Source organism: Amphiprion ocellaris, chromosome 20, assembly GCF_022539595.1.
Source record: "Amphiprion ocellaris isolate individual 3 ecotype Okinawa chromosome 20, ASM2253959v1, whole genome shotgun sequence".
Lineage (NCBI taxonomy): Eukaryota > Metazoa > Chordata > Actinopteri > Pomacentridae > Amphiprion > Amphiprion ocellaris.
Genome location: NC_072785.1, coordinates 5,385,915 through 5,410,367, shown reverse-complemented (window position 1 = coordinate 5,410,367; position 24,453 = coordinate 5,385,915). Strand labels below are relative to the sequence as shown.

The window sequence follows — 24,453 nt, the reverse complement described above, 5'->3', positions numbered from 1 at the left end:
ATCCAGTAGAACCAACACTGTGAGTTTTTTATTATCCAGATTCCACCTGATGTCATTTAAAATCTTTAAAAGTGCTGTCTCTGTACTGTGGTTCATTCTAAAACCAGACTGATGTTTTTCTAAAATGTTAATTCTGTTTAAAAAGTCACTGACTTGGTTAAAAGCCAGTTTTTCTAAAATTTTACTTAAAAATGGTAAGTTGGATACAGGACGGTAGTTATTGAGAACATTGGGATCTAAATTGCTCTTCTTCAGAAGGGGCCTCACCACCGCCGTTTTAAAGGCAGTGGGGAAGACACCCGTCTGAAGAGAGCAATTTATAATGTTTAGAAATTGTTCCTCAAAGAATCCATAAAATGATTTTAAGAGAGGTGTGGGAATTGGATCTAAAAGGCAGGTTGTTGGGTTCACTTGGAAGAAAACTCGACCAAGCGTCCTTGCATCAACCAGGGCAAAACTCTCCAGCGTTTCCTCAGGTAAGGATAGCAGATCAGGTGTGTTCACAGGTAAAACTTGTAGGGATAAAAGGCTGGATCTGATGTCCTTGATTTTGGTTCTGAAGTGGTCTGCAAAGTTCTCACAGAAGGCGTCAGATTGCGTCTTAAAAGCTTTATTAAAATTAGTGCCTGCTAAAACATTAAAGGTGGAGAAGAGGAACCGGGGGTTGTTTTTATGGTCTGTGATAAGCTGTGCGAAATGGGAAGTTCTTGCCTGTTTGATTGCATTATTGTAGGTTTTGAGTTGTTGGTGTAAGATCTCGTAATGAACTGTTAATTTTGATTTCCTCCATCTCCTTTCAGCACTCCTGCAGTTTCTTTCAGTGTAAGAGTATCATAAATATCTTCACATTATCATTCACCCCAGCTCTCTCTCTCTCACTCTCTCTCTCAGTCTGTGTGTGCATGCGTGTGTGTGTGTGTGTGTGTGTGTGTGTGTGTGTGTGTGTGTGTGTGTGTGTGTGTGTGTGTGTGTGTGTGTGTGCGTGCGTGCGTTTGTGTGTGTGTGTGTGTGTATGTTAGGTGACATTCCAACACACACATTTGGTTGAGGCTGTTGCAGAAAGTGAAGGGGGTTGTTCCTTTGTCATCAGTCTTATACTCTGGACTAATGGGTGATGTCAGCTTATGCTTTTATGCTGAAAGCATTATGAAGGTCTATCCCAGATCTGAATCCTCTGGCTCCAAAAAAAAGACTGAACCTGACTGACTCCTTCCCAAATTGATGTCGGAGGGTGATGTATACGAAACCCTGGTAGTATTTACAGTGTGGGTTAAGAGAACAGTTGCGCTTATAGCACACACGCAGACACAAATGCACACATACATAATGGTTTCACAGAGCATCTGCTCAGCTACTCGAGGTGCTTTGCTTTTTCACCAATGTTGTTTAGACATTGGTAGAAATTTACACCAAAGTTGTTTAAAAGATTGCCTGTTAGAGAAATCAGAGATGCTGGCCAGCCAGATGAATGATGAGATCTATTGTGGGTAGATTAAACGATTCATGCTCGAGTACAAAACTGCAAATTGTTACACAAATTAGTGTCACATCTTGAAAACAAGAAAAGAATTTTAGATGGTCGACCTAATTTTATATATGTGTGTGTGTGTGTGTGTGTGTGTGTGTGTGTGTGTGTGTGTGTGTGTGTGTGTGTGTGTGTGTGTGTGTGTGTGTGTGTGTGTGTAGAATAGGACACTAGTTGCTGTAAATGGTCAGAAATTAAATTACAGACCTGTGGGGTTAAAGGTAATTCCTTATCCACAAACACATAGCGGTCATTCAAAAAATGTGACAAAGAATAATTAATCTTTTGAAATATGATGTAATATTACCACAGAGGATTTCACATTATACTTGTTTATTTATTATCATTATGCATTATCAAATTATGCTGATATTGAGGCACAATTAGCAGTAACAAAGATATATATTTGCAACAGTTAGCTTGACATGAGCTGTATACAAAGCTACACAGAGACTATGAAGGCCACATTTTTCTCCTAAAGGCCTGGACATGAAGATTTTGACTGATCTGTCTGTGGGTTTCAGGCTGATGAGAAGCTTCAGGAGGTGGATGGATGGAGGAAGGGGTTCTCCTCGGCCTGGTGGCTCTTCATGTGGGTCTTCAGACAGTGGCTCTGGGTGAAGGCCTTGCTGCAGACGCTGCACTCATACGGTCGCTCAGGCCTTCATGCAAAAGATATAACCAGAGGTGTGTAGAGTAGCCAAAAATTGTACTGAAGTAAGAGTAACGTTACTTCAGAATAATAACACTCAAGTAGAAGTAAAAAGTAGTCATCCAAAAAATTACTCAAGTAAGAGTAAAAAAGTATTTGGTGAAAAGACTACTCAAGTACTGAGTAACTGTTTGATTGTAATGTCCCATTTATTTATTTATTTTTTAGAAATCATGAGATCAGACAGACAAAAATGAAAAATAATGTTCAAATTCTGGTATTTCCAAATAAAATTAAAAAAATAGCAAAAATAAACAACATCTTCATCTTTACAAAATAACAAGTTAAGGCACAACAAACACAAATTTCCAAATCTCAGTTTTTCACAACATAAAGCTTTTGAAAGAAATACCTGTAGTAAGGTAACGTTTGTATGCTTGAACAGTGCAAACTACTTCCAGTCACCAAATATACTGCATGCTCATAGACTGTATGTGCATGCTGTATTTCAACACCCCCCCCCCCCCCCCCCCATATCACGCGGACCAATAATAGACTGTCTATGGGACCTTGTTTAGTTGTTTAGCTGGAAACTGCAAGGCCAATGATTAACTTATCTCATTAATTGTTGCTGATTGCTTACTCATAGGGAATCCATAGGCAACTTTGGATTGTTGGGTTCTCTGTTTGTTGTTTATAATTCGTAAGGTCTGTACCTTATGTTAAGCGCTGTGAGGTGACATATGTTGTGAACTGGCGCTATATAAATGAAATGGAAATGAATTTAATCTAGTTGTTATGTTCAGTAGTTATGTTGCTTTTTGTGCTACTGTTCATCCAAAGCTTCTTGTTTCCCCTTCTCTCTTTCTTCCAGCATGGTTTTAAATAGTCCTGTGTTGAATGATAATGACTGTGTCCCTGTAAGTTCGGTAAAGTTGGAAAGATATTCACAGATTCGGACTTCCGGCATCAATAACTCATGAGATATACGTTGTCAGAACATAAACAATGCCTCTTTCCCATCGTTGTAAGCTACACAATGTGCTACAAGCCCAGTTTTATTAAAAGTTGCTGTCTTTCCAGCTGCAGAAATAACATTGATGTCTATGTGCAGCTGGCTGTGCGACGAGTGAACAGGGACCGTCTGCAAATAGCAAAACCGCTGCAAACAGCGAAAACGGCTCATGCTGGTCATACTACAAATCTTTGTTGGGTGATAAATTAAAATTAAGAATTTTAAGGAATTTTTATTAGTAATAAAATTCAATAACTTCACTCTTAAGTACTGTAGTATCACCAAAATCAGCCTTCAACTGGCTCCTGCTGATCATACTGCAATGCTTGGTTTGATAGTAAATAAAAAATCTGAATTTTAAGGCATTTTTATTCATAATAAAATTCAATAACTTTACTCTTTTACACTGTAGTGTCACCAAAATCACTGGAACCTTCAGCTGGCTTCTGCTGGTTATATTACAACTCTTGGTTTGATATAAAAACATTTTTTAATAATTTTAAGAATTTTTTATTGTAGTAAAATTCTATAATTTCACTGTTAGGTACTGTAGAAATAATTAAACACTGTCTAACTATCAATTGTCTCCTGCTGGTCATACGACAAATTTTTATTTGTAATAAAATGCAATAACTTCACTCCTATGCACTGTAGTGTGACCAAAATCACTGGAGCCATCAATTGGCTCCTGATGATCATACTACAACTCTTGGTTTGACACTAAATTAAAAATATGAATTTTAAGGAATTTTTATTAGCAATAAAATTCAATAACTTCACTCTTGTGTACTGTAGACAAAATTAAAGTATGTCTAACCATCAGTTGTCTCCTGCTGGTCACACTACAACTCTTGGTTTGATCGCCATTTTTCCCATTTCAACTTATAGTGCTGATGTAGTTTTCAATGGTCCAGTGCATAACAATAATGCATTATAGAACATATCCATAATCGAATGCTGCCTGAGGTACACCACTGTAAGCAGTCCTCAGTGCACTTCTGCCCCCTACTCCCTTACCACTAAACATCACAACTGTTTTAATTTCCATTTCTTGATAAAACAGTTTTAGTTTCCATATAATGCTTGTCTTTTGAGAAGTCAAAACCCCATTTAGGATACTATTCTTCTACTTTTGCATTAGCCTCTTGCAGTTTTTAAAAAAACATGAATTCCGGGCTTTACACTCAATGTCTGTTGAACTTCCCCCAAAACAAAGCAACATTCAAGACTGCGAATCAGCAGCCGTTTGTTTAGTTGTCAATATCCTCATTATCGAACGAATAATGTGTACCGCCGGACACAGGTTACAGATGAAGTGATTCAAGCAGTCGCAGGTCTGTCCGATCTCGGCTGAAGTGGACGGAACAACTCGGTTGCGCAGTTTTCTGGACGGTGCGACGTTCACGAGCTCACAGATGTGCAAGCAACAGCACGGCGCGAGCTGCTGGTGTCTACTTCCTGAACTCACAGCAACAGAGGAAAACAGTTTGGCACGGCAAGATCAAGATCAACTTTGGCTTTTAACTCCGGCGTAGCTCTGCCGCGATGGTCGAGACTCCGGCTGGCTGTGTGTTTGAAGACATCCAGCATGAAGACATCCAAGTCGAAGCGGTAAGTTTACTCTCCAACTACAACTCAGCACGGGAACTAACGTTCGGTCAGCAGCGGAGAGGATAAGGTTTTGTCCAGGAGCAAGGCAGAAATGAAAGGCCGGCACGGACTAAGAGAATCTCTGGTCTGCTTGTTCAGCTGCAAGGTTTGTTCTCTCAGACGAAGAACAGTAGTGAGACGTTTGTAAACCAGCCCTGCCTAAACGGCGAAGCAATACACCATTCGGTTGCATTTTAACGCTCAATACAAGGCCTGTTTTTTTTAAAGGCCAGAGTGGCTCGTAAATGTGCGCTTCTGAAAATGTAGCTTTTTGTGAAAGTGTAGAAGTAGTAAAATTGCAGTCTAGGCTTGTAAAATGAGAAAAGGCAATATTTGAAGTTCCTGTACTCATATTGAATGTAGGTAGGCTATGTCATATTTACCACGCTGTTATTTCCTATCCTGAACTGTGTCTGGAGCTGGATTGTATCTAATGCTTTGTGTCTTCAGGCTGTTGGCAGAGGGACGTTTGGAGTTGTCTTCAAAGCAGTATGGAAAGGAAAGGACGTAGCAATCAAGACCATTGAGAGTGACAATGAAAGGAATGCTTTCCTTGTTGAGGTATTGTAAACACCTTCTGTTTCTCTGTTTTGTGCAGTGTGAAACTGCATTTCACATTTGGGTTGCTTTGTACTCCATTTCAACAATATTCTGGCACAAAAGACTGGGCTCAGAATGGAGTTTTAAGTCCTAAGAAACTTTGAAAACAGGTTACATCACATGCATCTAGAGAAACTATTACTTTCTTTAAAGTCATCACACACTGCAGGATATTTGTAGGATTACTGTGGCAGAGAGAACTTTCAGGGAGGAGAGCATCCCACCTTCCATGATCTCAAACCTAAAAATATCAAAGCAGAAGCCTAAACAAGTCTGGATGAGAAAATAGTTTGGGAGATGCGAATAAACAGTTTTTGAGTTTGAGTGACAAATTTTTGACCGATATATCTGGGAATATGGAATGTCTTATCTTTTTTGGTGTAGGCTACACTAATTGTGTAGCTGATGCATGGTGTGCTATGGAAACTTCTGACTTTAAGCAGCCTGCAAGTCAGCTCATTAACAGTATGTATTGTTTCCCACGTGCCCATTTGTTGTCTATACACAGCTCCGCCAGCTATCCAGGGTGAATCATCCCAACATTGTTAAACTGTATGGCTCCTGTGACAATCCAGTGAGTATGCAACACTCAACACTTACTCAACTTACTCACTCACTCCTTCATCGTACAATCCTGCTGTGATGCAATAATACAAACCAGTTATGTGATGGTTCAAATTTGGTCAAAAAATGTCCATGTTTTTTTCTTTTCCGAAAAAAATCTGTGACCAATGTTGTACATGTATGCACAGAAAAAAATCTGGCACATATGATATCGTGAGGCATGAACTTTTATAAATGAATTGACCCCAGTAGCAATACGAAAACAATACCACAGCAAGAACATCAAACATCAGGAAAAGTAGTGGAGTAATAAATACCAGAACTGGGAACTTAAAATTTATTGTATTGTTTTATTAGTTAGGAAAAAAAAGAAACAATATATTGACTAGGTCATTGCAAGGCAGCAGAGAATGTGAAAAGAAACCAGGAAACAACAGGACGGAATCATTGTACCATGTTCATATATTTTAATACCAGACTAGGGCTAGAGGAAGTCTTACTTGAGGGTGTGATCCTTAGGAGAAAATTAGCTAAAATTATCAAGACAAATTACACAGTGATCATTGCCGTAAATTGCCTCGACAAATTGTGATGGTGAAAAAAAAGTTGACAGCGCGGTTAAAGACACATATTTTTCCACACACTTTGCTTTACAGCTTCAAATCTATTAGGCAATAAAATGAAATGTCAATAACAATAAAAACTTACTGTGATGAAAACAGACACTACCAGGTTATGGATTAATGATACTAACCAACAATGAATATAATCAAAGTTTTTTCCCCACAAGACATAAACAGGAGCTGAAGTTTGTTTCATCCAGCTGTTTGAAACTATTAGCTCTGACTTTAATACATGCAGCATCAGACAGCAGCAGAACCCAAATGTGTGTCTCCAAAGAAAGAGAGTTGTGCACATTTGCACATGTAACAACAGCGACAGAAACTTAAAGTAAATTTTCTGAATTGTAACTTATCACCGACAGGACATAGAGAGCGGATCAGTCGGGACCAGGATCTGACAGCAAGTCATACTGTGTAGGTTTACATGCTGTAACATCAGAGAAGTGAACTGTCACACACAGAATAACAGTTTAGTTTTAAGCTGTTCAAGGCCATTTCATAGTTAATTACATCAGACAACTGTAGGATCCAGACAGACAAGTGACCTGTCACACAGTCACGTTTTTAAAGCTGCAGTTAAATATTTGGTTATTGTGGCCAACCTCACATTGAGTCCTGAGCTTTCAGCTTCAGTGTTTATGAAATCAGAAATAAACTGGGTTGTTTGTTATTTGGACACTTTGATCAGCTGTTGTTAGGTTAGCTCAGAACATGCAGTTTTTAAAATATTAAAATATTTACCAGGCCTTTTGTTATAACACAAAACATTGCCTCGTAAAAAGGAAAGCGTGTAAAAACTCTACAGGAATGTATCAAAGATTCAAATAAACTAAAAATAAGTAATAACTTGACTTAGAATCATGTGATCTTTTCCTCCATGAAAAAAGTACATTTTTTTCAGATGTTTCAGTAACATGTCACATTCATGAAGATGAAGTGAAGCTGTTGAAGTTGATCATAATATTGCAGAATATTGATTTATGTATAATAAACACAGTGGCATAAATAAAAAAATTGTGAGTTAAAAACCACATTACTTTAGCTCATCATGCTATTTTTTAGCATGAATATCTTGTCAGATTTGCAGGACGTTGTACATTAAGGGTGAATGATTTTAGATTCCACAGCATCACTGTCATGCCTTCAGTTTTAACGTAACATGATTTGTGTTCTCAGGTCTGTCTGGTTATGGAGTATGCAGAATGTGGTTCTTTATATAACCGTAAGTCCTGTTTTGTCTAGAAGAAAGTCTTTTTTTAGTTATGTTCACTATATATGTGTGTGTGTGTGTGTGTGTGTGTGTGTGTGTGTGTGTGTGTGTGTGTGTGTGTGTGTGTGTGTGTGTGTGTGTGTGTGTGTGTATATACACACTACTAGTCAAAAGTTTTAACGCCTCAATTTTTTCAGTTTGTTATTGAAGTTCAAGTAGTTCAAGTCCATTGAATAGCTTGAAATGATACAAAGGTAAGGTGACCCAAAACTGAAAAATAATGTAGTTTTCAAAACTATACATAAAGGCCTTTTTCAGGGGAAAAGGAATGGGGTAACAACATAAACATGTTCTGCAGCAATGGAGGTTGATAGAGCCTTGAAAGTTGGTGCTACCAAAACCTATGGGTGTCCCAACTTTTCTTGATTACATCCAACCCCCTTTGTCTGCATAAAAGTAGTGTTGGAACACACAGTGGCACTGTACCCCCGAGAGCATTATTTGAACAGTATTGTACTGCAAAAAGTAGTGTGTTGCTGTCAAAATGGTGAAGAAGAGAGACAGACCACCATAACCCTTAAAAATGTAGGTCTTTCTGACAGAGAAATTGCGAAGAAAGTCAAAGTGTCAGTGAGTAGAGTTTTCTTAACCATCAAACGGCACTCAGAAACTGGGGGAAACTCTGGCGGGAAGAGATCTTGAAGAAACAAAGCCGCAACGGAATCAGAAGAAAAGTTCCTGAGAGTCAACAGCTGACATGATAGACGGCTCATAGGACAACAGCTTCAAGCACAGCTTAATAGTGACTGTAGTAAGCAAGTCTCAGTTTCAACTGTGAAGAGAGGACTTGGAGTTGCAGGTTTGACAGGTTGTGATACAGCAAGAAAGCCATTGCTAAGACATCAGAATAAGAAAAAGAGGCTTGCCTGGGCCGTGAAACACTGTCAATGGACTATTGAAGACTGGAAAAATGTATTATGGACTGATGAATCAAAATTTGAAATCTTTGGTTCATCATGCAAGATTTTTGTATACCATTGAGTAGGCAAAAGGATGGTTCCTCATTGTGTAACATCAACTGTCAAACATGGAGGAGGAAGCATGATGGAAATGTATTGACAGGTGCCAGAAGTGTGATAGGAAGACGGAAAGAGTACTTTGAAGAGTTGATGAATGAGGAAAATGAAAGAGAAAGAAGAGTAGAAGAGGTGACCGTTATGGACCAAGAAGTAGCAAAGTTTAGTTAAGAGGGAAGTGAGGAGGGCATTGAAGATGATGAAGGGTGGAAAGGGAGTTGGTCCTGATGATATACCTGTGGAGGCGTGGAAGTGTCTAGGAGAGGTCACAGTAGAGTTTCTGACTAGGTTGTACAACAAGATCTTACAGAGTGAGAAGATGCCTGAGGAATGGAGAAGTGTGCAGGTGCCATTTTTTTATTTTTTTGTGCAGGACATGTATGAGGGCTGTAAGACAGTGGTGAGGTGTGCTGTAGGTGTGACAGAGGCGTTCAAGGTAGACTGCATCAAGCATCAGGTCTGAGCCCCTTCTTGTTCGCTATGGTGATGGACAGACTGACAGATGAAGTTAGAGAGGAATCTCCATGGACTATGATGTTTGCAGATGACATTGTGATCTGTAGTGAGAGCAGGGAGCAGGTGAAGGAAAATCTAGAGAAGTAGAGGTATGACCTGGAAAAGAGAGGAATGAAGGTTAGCCACAGCAAGAAAGAATACATGTGTGTGAATGAGAGGGACCCAAGTGGAAGGGTGAGGTTACAGGAAGTAGAGATAAAGAAGGTGGAGGATTTTAAGTACATACGGTCAACAGTCCAGAGCAATGGAGAGTGAGAAAAAGGGGTGAAGCAGTGTGTGCAAGCAGGTTGTAATGGGTGGAAAAATGTTTCAGGTGTGATGTATGATGGGGCAGTGGTGGCGCAACGGTTAAGTCTCTGGACTACTGATCAGAAGATCAGAGGTTCAAGCCCCGATGTGGCCACTGTTGGGCCCTTGAGCAAGACCCTTAACCCTTCCTGCTCCAGGGGGCGCTGTACTGTGGCTGACCCGTCGCTTTGATATGCGAAAATCTAAATCCCCCCCCTCGTGGGATTAATAAGGGATAATAAAATAAATAAATAAAATAAATAAAAGAGTAGCAGCCAAAAGGAAGACCAAAGAGGAGGTTTATGGCTGTAGTGAAAGAGGACATGAAGTTAGTTGGTGTGAGAGAAGAGAATGCAGAGGATAGGGTTAGATGGAAGCAGATGACTCGCTATGGCAACCGCTGAAAGGAAAAGCCAAAAGGAAAAGAAGAGCATTAGCTTAGCATAACCAATGAAAAGATAATGAATATTAGTAACAATATAAACTCAGCTGGAATACACTGGGCAACAACATGCCATGCACATATGTTACAGCTCCAAATTACAAATCAGATTTGCATAGAAATGGTTGTGGTCATTTGTGTGTTTGTACAATAAAATCATTCTATGGTTGTTTCATTGTTTGGTTCTCTCTTTGGTTGTCACTCACAGTCCTGCACAGTGCAGATCCACAGCCCCACTACACAGCATCCCATGCAATGAGCTGGTGTCTGCAGTGTGCCCAAGGAGTTGCCTATCTTCATGCAATGAAGCCAAAGGCCTTAATTCACAGGGACCTCAAACCACCAAAGTAAGACTCTCCATAGTAAAACAGACAGAAATTACATATTTTAAGGTTTTTTGTTAGAATTACAAAGACATGGGTGGGTATTTAGAGGTTTTTATCTGTTTGTTGACACCTGACTGTCCTGAATCACAAAAAGCTTTAAAGCTAGACTATGCAGGATTTTTGAATCCACTCAATTAGATTTTAATAACATACAGATGAAAAAATCTGCCTCTTTTCTTGTGGGATTTTATTCAAGACCATTTCTCCAAGACACATAAACATGCACTGTCTGAATGCTGCTGGAAGGCAAATTCAGGCAAAAAGTGTTGGCGGGGAGAGCAATGAAGATTCTATTTGATTCATTTTTATTCTGTTTCATGGTTGATGTAAACTTTGAAATGTAAAGCAAAACATGTTAAGATCTGAAGATGATTGCCCCAGCACCCCTACAACTGAACACCCTCCCAGCTTAGTCACCCAGTAAAAACTTTGCATAATCCTGCCCCCTAACTGCCAGTTTCATTTAGGTGATCTTTTCTAAATTAGAATTTGGCTTACCATCCATCAGGTTTGTTTGCTTTGCAGAGTTGCTTCTGCTAACTCTGAAGTGTCTCAGCCATGAGCAAAGCACACTAAATGTTCTGTTTCAAGAGCAAACACAGTAGTCTTCATGCTTTCCCAGCATCTGAAGATCTGAAGACCCAGTGGATTACTTTTCTTTTTGACTGCAATGTCACCACAACAATAGGAAATTCCCCAGTTTTAGCATGTGTGCAGCTAATGTGGCTAATATTATGATTAGCTCTAATCGTAGGCCTGCAGGTCAGAGCTCTGTTGAAATTTTAAAACTGAGGAACTAGGGATGGGTACCGCACCCCCGTACTGAAAGATACATTTTAAATAGCCGAGGATCGATAAACTCCGATTTTAACAGTTCTGTTTACGGTTCTTTAGAAAGAAGAAGCGTTGTGTTCCACATCGTATCTCATCACCATGAGACGTGACTGTTGTTTATCTATCTATAATGCACTTTCGCTTTCGGCATCCAAAGCAGTGTAGTGTGAACATCCCGTGTCTGTCAAAGCAGCTCTGCCACTCACCTGCAGCTCTGTGCAACACACACAGGACATGAACATTCAGTAGTGATTGAACTTCGCTACAGTTTATACAGAAAATGTTTGTTGCCACAAGAGTAACAAGAAAGACACTCCGAGAGTGCAATACTCCGCAAAGGTTGCTCAATCGTTGTATCATTTCCGACAGATGAAATCATTAATAAAAAATTACCTTGTGGTGAACACAGGCGTGTGTTTTGTATGTGTACGTTATACACGAATACCGAATCGCGGGACCTAAATATGTAGTGGGCAGTGGGAATTGATGGGACTCAGAAACACCCCACTTTAATCAATTGTTCCTTGTATCATCATCGACGGATACGTCTCAATAAGTCCGCAGCAGTCGATTTTTAGTAGTCGTCGCGTAGTCTTCACTTGTTGTCATAGTTACAGTGACGTTGTGCCGCTATCTTACAATACAGAAATCTTTAACAAATCCATGAATCCAGACTATAAGCCGCATCACTGCCAAAATTTAATCACTTGGTCCTTGTGTCATTTCTGATCTTCTCTGAAAATTTAATCTAAATCCATTAATGCGCTTTTGAGCAAGTTGCTAAGGGACAGACATGTTAACGGAGAGACAGACAAACAAACGTACGCCGATCGTCACGTAACTCCACTGCATTCGTTGGAGGAGTAAAAAGTCGTTTGCTTGTCAGAGCAGAAACAACTTCAATCTCTTGAAACTTTCGGTAGAAGTTCTTCACATACAGACAGAAAAATACTCAGTTTGACTGCTGAGCTCGTAGTTCAGCCCTTACTAACCAGGTATAAGATAAGATCTACTTTATTTATCCTGGAGGAAATAGTTTAATGTTATGTATGTTATGTTTGCTAGCATTCCAGACACAGAATTAACTAAACTATACAAACACAGACTAATGATTCAAAGTAAGTATTCTCCAGTTTTTTGTCTAACTGTGGCTGTGTTCAGAAATTCAGTCTGAAATTCAGAGTGTCATATGAAATGTTGCTGATAATTTTAGTTTCACATTAAGAGCACAGAGCAGCAGAATGTCATGATTGCAGGTCTGCAGACAAAACTTAATTTATTTTCACTTTCTCTGACTGAATGTTGATGTTAGCAACAGAAGAACTTAAACAGTTTTCTTCACAAAGCTAATTAAATCACAATAAAAATAGTGTCAAAGTCCTACATTCATTTCATACTCCAAAGCAAAGAGTGAAACAGATTTTATCAGCACAATGTGCTGACATTTACTTAATACTTGTTTAAAGTGGAGCTTTTAATTCTGATATAGTTCTGGACAGTTTAATGAAACACGCTGTATAATGTTTTATTTAGTGAATAAAACCTGGGTTGCTGTCCACAGAGCTCTGATCATTCCCACCAACATAATATTAGTGTCTATATACATTTTAATTTATATACAGTATGTAAGAGAAAATGTATTCTTTTTTTAACACTTTATTTATGGTTTTTGTTTCTTTACTTTACATTTACATTCACTAAATAGAAAATAAATTCTGTTCTCCAGCCCACCCTTGGTTTACATTAAAAAAAAATAAATAAATGAAAATAAAAACTATAGGCAGGGCAAAATAATAGTCATAATTCTTATGACCATTAGTTTGAAATGAATGAATCTGTAAACATACAAGTAAATACATTAGGTCAGCATAGAAATAAAAAAAAAAATGAACAGAGCAACATTTAAAGAAAAAAAGGCACAACTGGATTGATATTTAAAGCTAAGATGATGAACTACTTACATTCACTTTACCCCCACACAACACAGAAGTGACAGAAAATTGTTGATTAGAGCCAGAGTGAATAAACTGAATTAAGAGCAAATGTCATTCATTAATTCAACTATATGTGCAAGGGAGCAAAAGGGTAACAAGGGGTAAATAGGATGGCAATATATATTTTTTTAAATGAGATCAAAGCTAATGCACAGAATGTTTATGATTATGGTTTTAGAGGCTTACTCCTATTTGTATATACCTATTACCAGATCAGTGAGCCAACTGCCATCTGTTTAGCGTCCTGTAATTTTCTGGTTTATATATGTATGAGCCTCCTGCTGGGTGGAGAAAGTTTTTTTTTCACGTTTTGGTAGGTGATCCTGTGCCGGGCTGAGTAGAGGACGTCAAACCTCATCCGCTCTATCCCCTGAAAAGGTTGTCTGATGTTGAATGTAGCACGGCGTTGGCTGTTTTCACTGTGTAGTCTGGGAAAACTGAAATATTCATGCCATTCATTTAGATCCATTGCATTTTACATGGCATTCTCCTTCCCTTTCTCTATCTATGTGTTTGCTGAAGGTTTGGATGGTGCAATAGGGCAGCCCTGCTAGTTTTTTTTTCTTCAGTGAATTATCCATTTAAATGTTAGTGTTTGCATTCATACATGCAAATTTTCTACCAGAACAATTGCTCAATGACCATTTAGATGAAACACTGTCATTGCATCCTTGCCCAATACAATTGTAATTGATTTAAAGAAATACAAACAAGCCAGAGTATTTGTTTATCCTGTAACAGAATGACAACAGAATGAGGTATGCAAATGGAAAGTCTCAGTGGTCTGGCTGTGGGAGACTAAGTTGTTCTCTGCTTTTGGTTATGAGTAAATATCTTCAAAGGTGTTTAATTTTTCCTCTCTTTTCATTCACTAAAATCTTTAGAAGTACAGCAGAATATTTACAGTATATACCATGTTAAGGAAGGCCTCTAATCCGTGTCCACTACTCTGTTTCAGTCTGCTCCTTGTGGCCCGTGGTACTGTGCTGAAGATATGTGACTTTGGAACAGCTTGTGACATTCAGACCTACATGACCAACAACAAAGGCAGTGCAGCCTGGATGGCACCAGAGGTATTTGAAGGTCAGCCATAAACAGTATTCTTCTCATTCTGGATCCTGGACCAAGACTGATTAGATACATATTTATTTGCCACACTTGGTATGTAGATCTGTAAGTCTTTTTATAAAATATATTAGGATTTCGGGATCAGAAATGAGGTAAGGCACAACTACAAATTGATTCTAATTGGTTTTACTTGCCAAAGGTTGTGCTTGTCTGGCTAAAGTATTCAGTAATTGTGTGATTCATTCACTCATTGTTTGTAAGCCTGTTTTTTTGGAACAGCTGTTGAAAAGACAGAAGTCCAGTGTTGTAGCTCACAGTATGTTAATTAATGACTGCACTTAATGTCATTTTCCTCTAGGCCTAATTTTTCTCCTGTAGCAGTGGGATATAGCCTTTTTCGTCTTGCATATAGTGTTAAAATAATACCTGTAGAATGTGATTCAGTACCCACCAGGTTGGTTTATATCTTGACAGCATTTCCCACTTAGCTTCACTTTATTCTACAGTTTTTGTGTACATTCCTCAGGCAGCAACTACAGCGAAAAATGTGATGTCTTCAGTTGGGGCATTATCCTGTGGGAGGTCATCACACGCAAGAAACCATTTGATGAGATTGGTGGCTCTGCATTCTGCATAATGTGGGCTGTTCACAGAGGTGAGTAATATTCTGCCCCAACTGGGCCTAAAATCTTGCTCATTGCCCACTGAGGATTTAGGGGGACTTTAATGATTTTACAAAAAGGTGAATTTCCCACTTTTGGAGGATTCTGTAAATGTGTTAATGTTTTGTATAAACACTTTCAGTCCTTGCTGCTTCTTAACTTGTCTTGGAAAAAGGGACATTGGGGCAAGTAGCCTAAATCAATCTAATCCCTGGTGTTTGTGCTACACAGAGGGCTGTACTACGAGGCAAGATTAGTGCGTTAGTGAGGTTTGTGAGACCTGAAGCCAGCGTTTTCAGTGTCATGAAGGTGGCTCTCTTTTAACCTGCTACATCACCATGATAACTTTTGCTGTGGCATTAACCTGGTCCAAAGCAGGTTTTGTCCAGAGTTTCAAATTTAAATCAGCTGTACAAGGCATCTCCAAATTTGCAGCCTGATCTGTTCACACTGTTGGTACTGCAGCTATTGGAGCACAAATTGGAAAATTGATTATTATATTTGTATTTATTGCAGAAAAAAATCAATTATTAAGTGAGTGAGTGTGAGACCTAAATGCACTTCAATACAACATTATGTTTAAATGTATGAAGTTTAAAGTTCAGCTGTCACTTCAGAAATAAGCAGCTGTTTTCACCAGTAAAATTAGCTTATTAACACATGATTACAAATTTTCTACCAGCATCGTTCTCCTTGCATTGTTTGCAGTAGCAGCACATAACCGTCATAAATATTTATATTCCCAGTAGCTCTCCATTTACACAACCTGTTGACTGAAGTATGTGACACACCATTGATTAATTTTGTGCAGAAGAAGAATCACACAAGGCATTAAGCACCTGTTTTTATGTAAATGAGTGCAGAATCTGAAGAAGAAAGCCAAAGTTGACAAATAAATGTGAGATCCACTGTGGTGATACCTACTATCTGTGACTGGGGTTTTAGGTTTTGCTCAGCAGGCTCATATTAAGGAAGCCTTGCTATGTCAAACTTGCTTTGTGGTACAGCCCGTAAGTGTAGTGTGACCAGACTTACTTCATTATGATGTTACAGTATCCTGACTTCTCAGCTGTAGTGATAGTAAAACAAATATTGTTCTCCTCAGCAAAGCTCCATCAACAGAGTCCTAACTGACTGACTGCTTCCTGTGACACAGGTACACGACCTCCTCTGATCAAAGGTCTTCCAGAGCCCATAGAGACTCTGATGACCCGCTGCTGGGACAAAGAACCCAGCCAGAGGCCATCCATGAATGAGGTCAAAAACACCATGAGCCACCTCATGAAGGTATAATCCCACCACATAACTCCCTATACTGTAAATCCACAAACTGTGATTTTATTGTACTTTGTATACACAATATAGACGCTTGTATAGAAAGATGGAGTCATTGTGAAAATCAAGCAAGCAATCTTACTGGCATTAAAGTTCTCCATAAAGCAACACAAAGCTGTTGAAAATCTAGTTTGAGTTGTTAGAAAGTTAGTTGTAAGCATGCTCTACAATAATTAGTTTTAATTGTAAATGTTGATTGACTCAAGTGGACTTGAGTTTCAAAGGAAAAAAATCAGTGGAGAAAAAGAAGGAAAACTCTCCAGACCAAAGCACTCTTTAGATTAAAATGTCTATGTTATACTGACATGTTCCATGTCTTCTTGGAGTTGTCCTGCTGCATCTGGTCACATTTTGCAGTATGCAGGCCAACATGCTTTTCTGGCCATTCTGATCCACAGTCTTCTGCACAGTTATGTCACTTATGTCACAGTGTCTGTGTGAGTATAACAAAGCTTGAGCCACTGAGAACACACAAACACATAGCAGCTCATTTCACACTACAAGAATGTCCCAATTGTATAAATATGGCCTGAAGGAAGCACCAGCTACTATGCATGTGCAGCTTTTTCTAATGTGGCTAGACATGTCAGGATAATAAAGATATTTAGGCTAAGAAATGCCTTGTTTTGGAGAGGGTTTTTTTCTCTCTTTTTCTCTCCAGACTAAATTAATTCACAGTTAAGAAAACAAACATGTAAAGAAAAAAGTATGAGTATGAAGTATGATATGCTCACTTTAAATTATACCTTTCTCTGTGCATTGTGGCTACCTTACATGTCTACTCACTTCATGGGAGCTTGTCTACATTCTCAGAAATTAATTCTACATTTCCACAAAACACAATCCGGCACATGATCACTGGGACCTGAAAATAAGGTCAGCAATAGCTTTGGATCAACACGACAATGGTGGAAAGTTTAGAATAGAAACTAACAGAGTCTGACTGACAATGTGCAGTGTTGCTGTTTTCTTTGCTGGGATCTGAACATGCACCACATTGTGGCCTCCTTGAATATTGCCATGATTTGTCTTTACATGCTGAAAGAAGTTTAGAAGGAAGAAGTCAGCCAGGCATGATTGGCCTATAATTTGCCCCTGTGAACTCTGATGATGGGTGTGGACTGTGTTACATCCCCATGCAACTAGGGGATTAGGAAAGTAACAAATTATGTTCTGAAAGCCAGGCTAAAGGAAGAGGACACTGATTACGTAACAAAAAGCTATTTATATACAGTTAAAGCAAAACTAAATTTCAAATTGAAGCAGCTTCTAAGAAAAACGCTGAAGCCAGTCTATAGGTCGGGAGAGCACCACACATGTGCCTGGATGCATCAACACCAAACAGCCCACAAGCTGCCGAGTTGTCCCACTGCCAACAATGATTAAGGTGACTTCGCTTTTAAGCTCCATGTTAATTGCAGAGCAGCCTCAGGTGCACCTGGCCACTACTATTGCTTCTCTCACACACACACACACACACACACACACACACACACACACACACACACACACACACAAACACACACACACACACACACACACACACACACACACACACACACACACACACACACACACAGACACAGACACACACACACACACACACACACACACACACACACACACACACACACACACACACACACACACCACTAAGGGCTGTAACACCCCCTCCCATAAGAGCAACATCTGTTTGATAAAATGGGAACCTACCTACACTGTATACTTACTACAGAAGTCAACAGCACACCAGTTACTTCTGTCAGTATTGTACTAAATGTGACTACTCACCCACTGAACAGAGCATCACTCACTACATTTTCAGCTTTAGAAGAACCAGACACACAACTTTTAAGTATGCCTATAAGACATAAGCAACATGTTTTATTTTATTGAAATCAATAAATTTAAAACTGGAATACTGGGCAGAACTAGTTGCCGTATGATAATCAACAAACAAAATAAAAATAAGTAAAATGACATGAACACAGTTAAAACTTTCTTACTTCTGAAAAACTGATGGAAACTGAAAACACCGACTTTGATAAGATTTTGTCATTTGAAATGTGACATTTATCAGATTGTATTTGTTCAAATTTGGCTCGCAATTTTGTTCTGCTTAATAGGATTGTTTAAGCTTCATTTTAGCTTGCTTTAGCATGATAGCTTGGGTTAGTTAAACTACATTTGAAAACTGATGTTCCCAGTGCAGCAGGAGAAAGATAAGAAAACACAGACAGACTGTAATTCTTTGCATTTGGCTGGTTTAATTTGAGGTGAAGCTTAAAATGAGAACTAGCCTGACCAGGACCAGGTTAGACTTGAAGCATCAGTTTCCATGTCAACTTAGGCAAAACATATGTAAGCATCCCCAATGAAATATGATTTCCAGAAAATATGGATTTTAACTGGTGATATTTTAACTGATGATCTAGCTTCAATAAATGTTCTTAACTTGTATTTATATCAGTAAAACAAAGATTATTAACATATTTCCAGAAAGTTGAATTATTTCTTCAATTTCTTAATGTTGTTTTATTTCCAACAAATAGCCTTTTGAAAATGTTCCCTTCTAATGAGGCTTTATGAAGCAGGTTACACTGAGGTCTTTTTAAAAGAGCTGAGTGGTATGTGTGGATCTTCCAGTACTTCCCAGGTTCTGATGAACCACTCAGCCTCCCTCACCAGTCTGCAGCCAACAAAAGTGGCTCCTCATCAGCCACAAGCACAGGTAAGTCTCAGCTCCACAGCTTCTACCAATACATGATCGTTTCTGTCAACTTGCTGAAAATGTATATGGTCAACAATGAAGTTAGTGCGTTTTGTTACATCATTGTGTGTTGCAGGTAGACAAAGCGTTTTTATGAGTCATTATTTGCTGTTTCCAGGCTCATATGCGGACTGCACCATGAACAGTAACCGGAGTGATGACAACACAGAATACAAAAACTCACTTGGCAGAGAGGAAACCATTAAAAGCTTTGAGTCCAAATTCCCACTTCAATTAAAACCCTCAAAGGTAATATCACCTTTAAAAGTAATGGTACAGGATCATATTTTAGGACTTTTTTTAAACCCTACTTTATGGTGTTCTTTCTTCCTAGACTGCTGGATTGCGTACAGATCTGTCCAGGATGTCCAGCGTAGACAATCCACCAGGACGTTCCCAAAGCTCCTCCTACTCCACCAGTCCTGTAATTACCTCTGGACAGTCAGAGCTAAGGATGACTTTGAGCCCTACTGGTAGGGACCCTCAAAACAAGTTTAATCACTAATATTAGAGCTGCAATCAGGCTAAAATACACCTGGCACAAAGTACTTACTTTCCTAGTCAAATGCAAGGAAGGGAGGGACTTGCATGTTTGTAACATACACTGCAAGAGCTAGTATGGCTGTCAGGCTAACAAAAGCAGTCCACAAAGTTGTCAGTTGTACAGTGTTTTATAAGAGGAGGTCACCTCCTTCACTGGCATATATCTGGATAAGTCATACATTGTCCAGTTTGCTGTTTTTTCCAAGACTGATAAGAAGACTAAATTTAGTTAGTCTTGCATTGACATAAGACAAGTGAAGACTGATCCACACTTTTTAAAATATTTGTTTTTATTTTTTAATGCCTGTTTTTATAAAGTTGTTTGTTGTGCGTTACACTGTGGTGTGTTTTTTAAAAATGCCAACAAAGTTTCGTTGTAGAAATGCAAAGATCCTTGATACTCTGAACTAAAATTCAGTATTGAAGAGGATTTAGGAGTTTTCACTTGTGCTGTGTAATTGCAGGACTAACAGCAATATTAGCCACGGGGAAAGGACAAATTGGACAAAACTTTTGAATAGCAGTGACTTTATTATTCATTTATTTTGTTTAAAATGAAGTAAAATGCAGCATTTTACATTACAGCACTTCAGTACTGTTTACAGCGCTTCCATCTAAAGCACCTCACTAAAGCCTCTTTCAGACATGCACTCTATTCTGTTAATAGGCAACTGAACATGTCAGCTATCTACTCTCAGATGTACGACGCTTTGGATATAAGCGTCTGCTAAATGAAATTGTAGATTAAACATCACAGGGAGTTTTCTTGTGTTTATTAAATTCCTGCAGCATCAGTTAGCAGCAGAATCCACATGAGAGCTGCTTGCCTCTGCACACATGGAACAACAGTTCTGGTAACTTAATGAATTACTTGTAATTCTAAATTAATTCTGATATGGAGAAAAGATCAGTCTGGGTCAGGATTTATTGGCAAGCCACTATGTGACTAATCCTGGGAGTAATTTTTGTATTTGTTAAGATAATATTTGTTTAGATTTAGTGTTCTCTTATCGCATTATTATGGGTCATACATGCTTTGGTATATTGTCTTATCTAACATGAATGCCAAATACTGCATGCATACAGCTACTGATTGCCTCACTGTTGGGGGTATGTCTGAATAAAACTGTGAGAAACATTAACGGAAAAGCAAACATTGGCTGCATGACAGAATGCAGCGAATTTAACAGATTGATGAAATCATTGTTAGGTATCCATGTCTGAGAAGGGATTAAAATTGTAATGTTAACAGGACCTCATTCATGTATGAATGAGCACTGATCACAGAGAAAACTGTTATATGCCTAAATGTGCCATAAATATTTCTTTAACCCTTTTAGATATTTTCTGCATCCACTCCTTTATGAAAGTGGATATGACAAACCTTACTGAAATATCTGCTAAAACTTTTCTTGTACAAGTTGCACTGCCCACTATACACCACCAGGGGTCAATACACTGCTACCTACCAGTGTCTGTATTTGTGCAGGTTGCATGTGCTTGTTTTACACTAAGCAGCTCTTTTACCATGACAGTGACAGATATATGTGTGTGTGCCTTTAGCTACCAATGGATTTGACAGCTCCATACCCATGGCCTACCTAAAACTTGATCACCAGTTACAGGTATGTTGAAAACAATGGGTTTTTTTTTGACTTTAAACATATATGATCACTCATTAATTTTCTAACTTAAAATAAAATAGACCAAGAGTCTGTAGAGTAGTCATATGAATTACTTGTATTTAACATTAGTTCCACATAGCTTTTAAACCTTATTGTTTGAGTTTGTTTAATACTGTTCACTGTGTCTTTACCTTAATTAAAATTTCATTCATGCAATTAAAATAAGTCATTTAGAACCTACAGAATATTTTGCAAAACGTTTTGTTGTGGATGCATTGGCTGCCAAATTCAACTGGTTTGGGTAACAGAATTTCCCCTCAACTGGGTATTCAGCATCTTTTGTATCAGTTTTAAAAATAAGTTGGACCTGCTGCAACATGAAAGTACTGCCAGAGGATTTCCAGACTGCATAACTGTCTATGGATCATAATCTTGCCACATTTTCAAATTGAAAGTGAAGTAGTGTTTTTTGTTGGGCAAAAATTCCATACTAATCTTTGAGCATGTTTCAATTCAAGTCAAAACAAAACAACTTTTGCACCTCCTCTTTGCTTCATTTTAAAGTTTTGGAAAATCTAGCCTGTTGCAGGAGATTTCAGTCAGTCACACGGCTTTTCAGTGATCCGATGAGATAGTATAAATATTGACAAAGACCTTGGATGTGGTGACACAGTGGATTAGGACTTTCCTTCGGGAGGTCAAGGTTTGAATCGTTGAAGCCATAAATTTTTGTAATCTTTTAGCTTGAAGTACATGTTTGTCTGGTTGAAAGAGAAAAGCTGCAGGAAGAAGTGTGTTTTCAGCTTCTATGAATGAGATTTCCTTTTCCTCTTTTCTAGATTTCTGCCTATTCCAGCTTTTAATGTGTAGCATCTCCAGCTGTGTGATGGCATAACTCCATAACTCTTCAACACACTGTGGCTCCATAAGCACTGACACTGGTACCACATCATTAGCTCTATAAAGGAAAACAAAAATCTCATACTTTAACCTGACCGTATGGCACTATAGCTTAGATGTCTTATAGTAATACACAAATTTAATATTGCTACTACTTTACAATAGTATTTTTTAACTTCACCTGAAATATTCATATAGTCACTGTTACTGTACACATGGCCTTAAAGAGGAAAGGATGATACAAAGTTACCTGTCAAATGCAGTTTTAACAGGCCAAATTCAGACATTGCTTGCTAGCTTCATCTGGCAATCTTTTCTATTTTCACATAATGTGAATCGGTAAAAAATGAATGATCACGGTGGATGTTTATGATCAGAATTATTATTTTTTTAGCCTTTGTTAGACAGATTAGTAGAGAGGCAGACAGGAACGTAGGGAGAAGAATGGGGGGGGGGTACCTGCAGCAAAGAGCCATGAGCTGGACTCAAACCCAGGCTGCTGTGTCGGGGACTATAGCCCCTGTTCATGGGTCGCCTGATCAGTTGTTTTTGTGACGCATACTGACTTGTCTAACTTCAGCTCAACCACACTGACAGTGTGAGGGCCGTGGCCATTCAAAAATAGTGCTTTGTGTTCACTTACTCTCTGTTTTAGTTTTCTGGAGGTTTTCCTGACGTGGCAAAGACCACAGGGTGAGCGTAACATGTTGATCACATGTTGATGCGCAGGTTATAACACTGTTGATGGGGAATATCTTACTTGTCTAGGGATGAAAAAAGTAATCCTTTTTGTTGTATTATTGCACTGGGCACAGCCTCCACAGTGATAGTTCCCATGTGGAAGGGGATGTGACAGTGTTGGTGGCTGTGATTCATCCTTCTGGTTGAAATGAGCACAGACCAGTTGACAAATATTTCACCACCTTACTCACCCTGCAGCTGAGAAAACCCATACAAATTATATATCAAACTGATCAACTGGGAATAGTCTCTCTTGGTTTTGATGCCATCATACTGTTTGTATGAAATTCATTAAAGAAAAAAAAAAACCTTTCAAAATCCCCATAGAAATGAACAGGAAGATGGCTGAACAACTGCCAAAACCATCCCCAGCCATCTTTGGAAAACCCTGTAGCTCTGGCATATTTTACAGTAGACACTTCATTCAAGGTTTATACAAGTCACAAGGCTTTGAATGCAATTTGTCTCCATCCAAAAATCTTTTGCAGTTTTTTTTTGGGTGCCCGGGTAGCTCAACGGATTAAGCAGGCGACCCACGTACAAGGACTGGTTCCCGACGCAGCGACCTGCGTTCAATTCCTGCCCACAGCCCTTTGCTGCATGTCTTCCCCAATTCTTCTCCCTCCTTTCCTGTCTGTCTCCACTGCACCTATCAATACAGGCAAAAGGCCAAAAAAATTAATTAAAAAAAAAATAAATAAAATCTTTTGCAGTTTTTACATAATCACAGTTTAAGTTTCAGGAAATTTTGTAAAATTCAGACGTTTTGTTTAGTGATATCACATGTCATGTTACATATGCAAAATTTTTACCCAAAAATTTTTTGGAAAAAGTGTGCTTAACCTTATCTCCTTCTCACAAATCTTCCTCTACTTGAACAATATATATGTAGAAATGAAGGCATTTTCATCCTCTTTCTTCCATTGTTAGTTTGATTGCTGTAGGACTTAGTTTTTTCAGAAAACACCTCAGAGCACAGTGTGCCGACCAAACCTCTCACTGACTTCCATTATATTAGAGCTCCAAAATTTAGTGTGAAAATCAAAAATGTTGAGTCTCTTTAACCTGCACCAAATCTATATAATATATAGTATGTACATGAAAATGTGTCATCTTGCTCAAAATAAGGTTGTCCCATCGTGAAAGGGTTTTTTTTTTAATACAGCTTACAGTTTTTGAGCTGTGACTATTTGTTCAAGAGACTAATCCTTAGTCTGCCTGTTGGCCATCTCTCTGCACCCATACTTGGGAAAGACGGGAATCACCATAGCAACCAGTGACTGACAGGTAATTGGCTTGCTGATACCACACTAAGAAAGAAGGATTACCTTTTTTTTTTTTTTTTTTTTTTAGTCAGGAATAACACAGCACCTGGCATTCTTTAATTGTAATAGCACCACCTGTTAGTTCCTATCCCTGTTCGTCCTGTTCGTC

The 24,453-nt window shown here is 38.6% G+C and overlaps 1 protein-coding gene across 3 annotated transcripts in view; it reads left to right on the top strand.

Moving 5' to 3' along the window:
* The first annotated feature begins 4,482 nt into the window (after positions 1-4,482).
* The window catches only part of LOC111586302 (mitogen-activated protein kinase kinase kinase 7-like), a 28,708-nt gene continuing 8,737 nt past the window's right edge, over positions 4,483-24,453 (top strand). The window contains exons 1-12 of one of the 3 annotated variants that reach the window (XM_055006135.1): positions 4,483-4,803; positions 5,293-5,403; positions 5,951-6,016; positions 7,806-7,851; positions 10,370-10,508; positions 14,334-14,458; positions 14,970-15,098; positions 16,262-16,392; positions 19,087-19,171; positions 19,329-19,459; positions 19,545-19,683; positions 21,317-21,378. In XM_055006135.1, the coding sequence (XP_054862110.1) occupies positions 4,738-4,803; positions 5,293-5,403; positions 5,951-6,016; positions 7,806-7,851; positions 10,370-10,508; positions 14,334-14,458; positions 14,970-15,098; positions 16,262-16,392; positions 19,087-19,171; positions 19,329-19,459; positions 19,545-19,683; positions 21,317-21,378 (1,230 nt within the window). In that variant the 5' untranslated portion in view covers positions 4,483-4,737. The remainder of the gene's footprint in view (positions 4,804-5,292; positions 5,404-5,950; positions 6,017-7,805; positions 7,852-10,369; positions 10,509-14,333; positions 14,459-14,969; positions 15,099-16,261; positions 16,393-19,086; positions 19,172-19,328; positions 19,460-19,544; positions 19,684-21,316; positions 21,379-24,453) is intronic. The other 2 variants (XM_055006137.1, XM_055006136.1) reach the window with 2 other exon arrangements.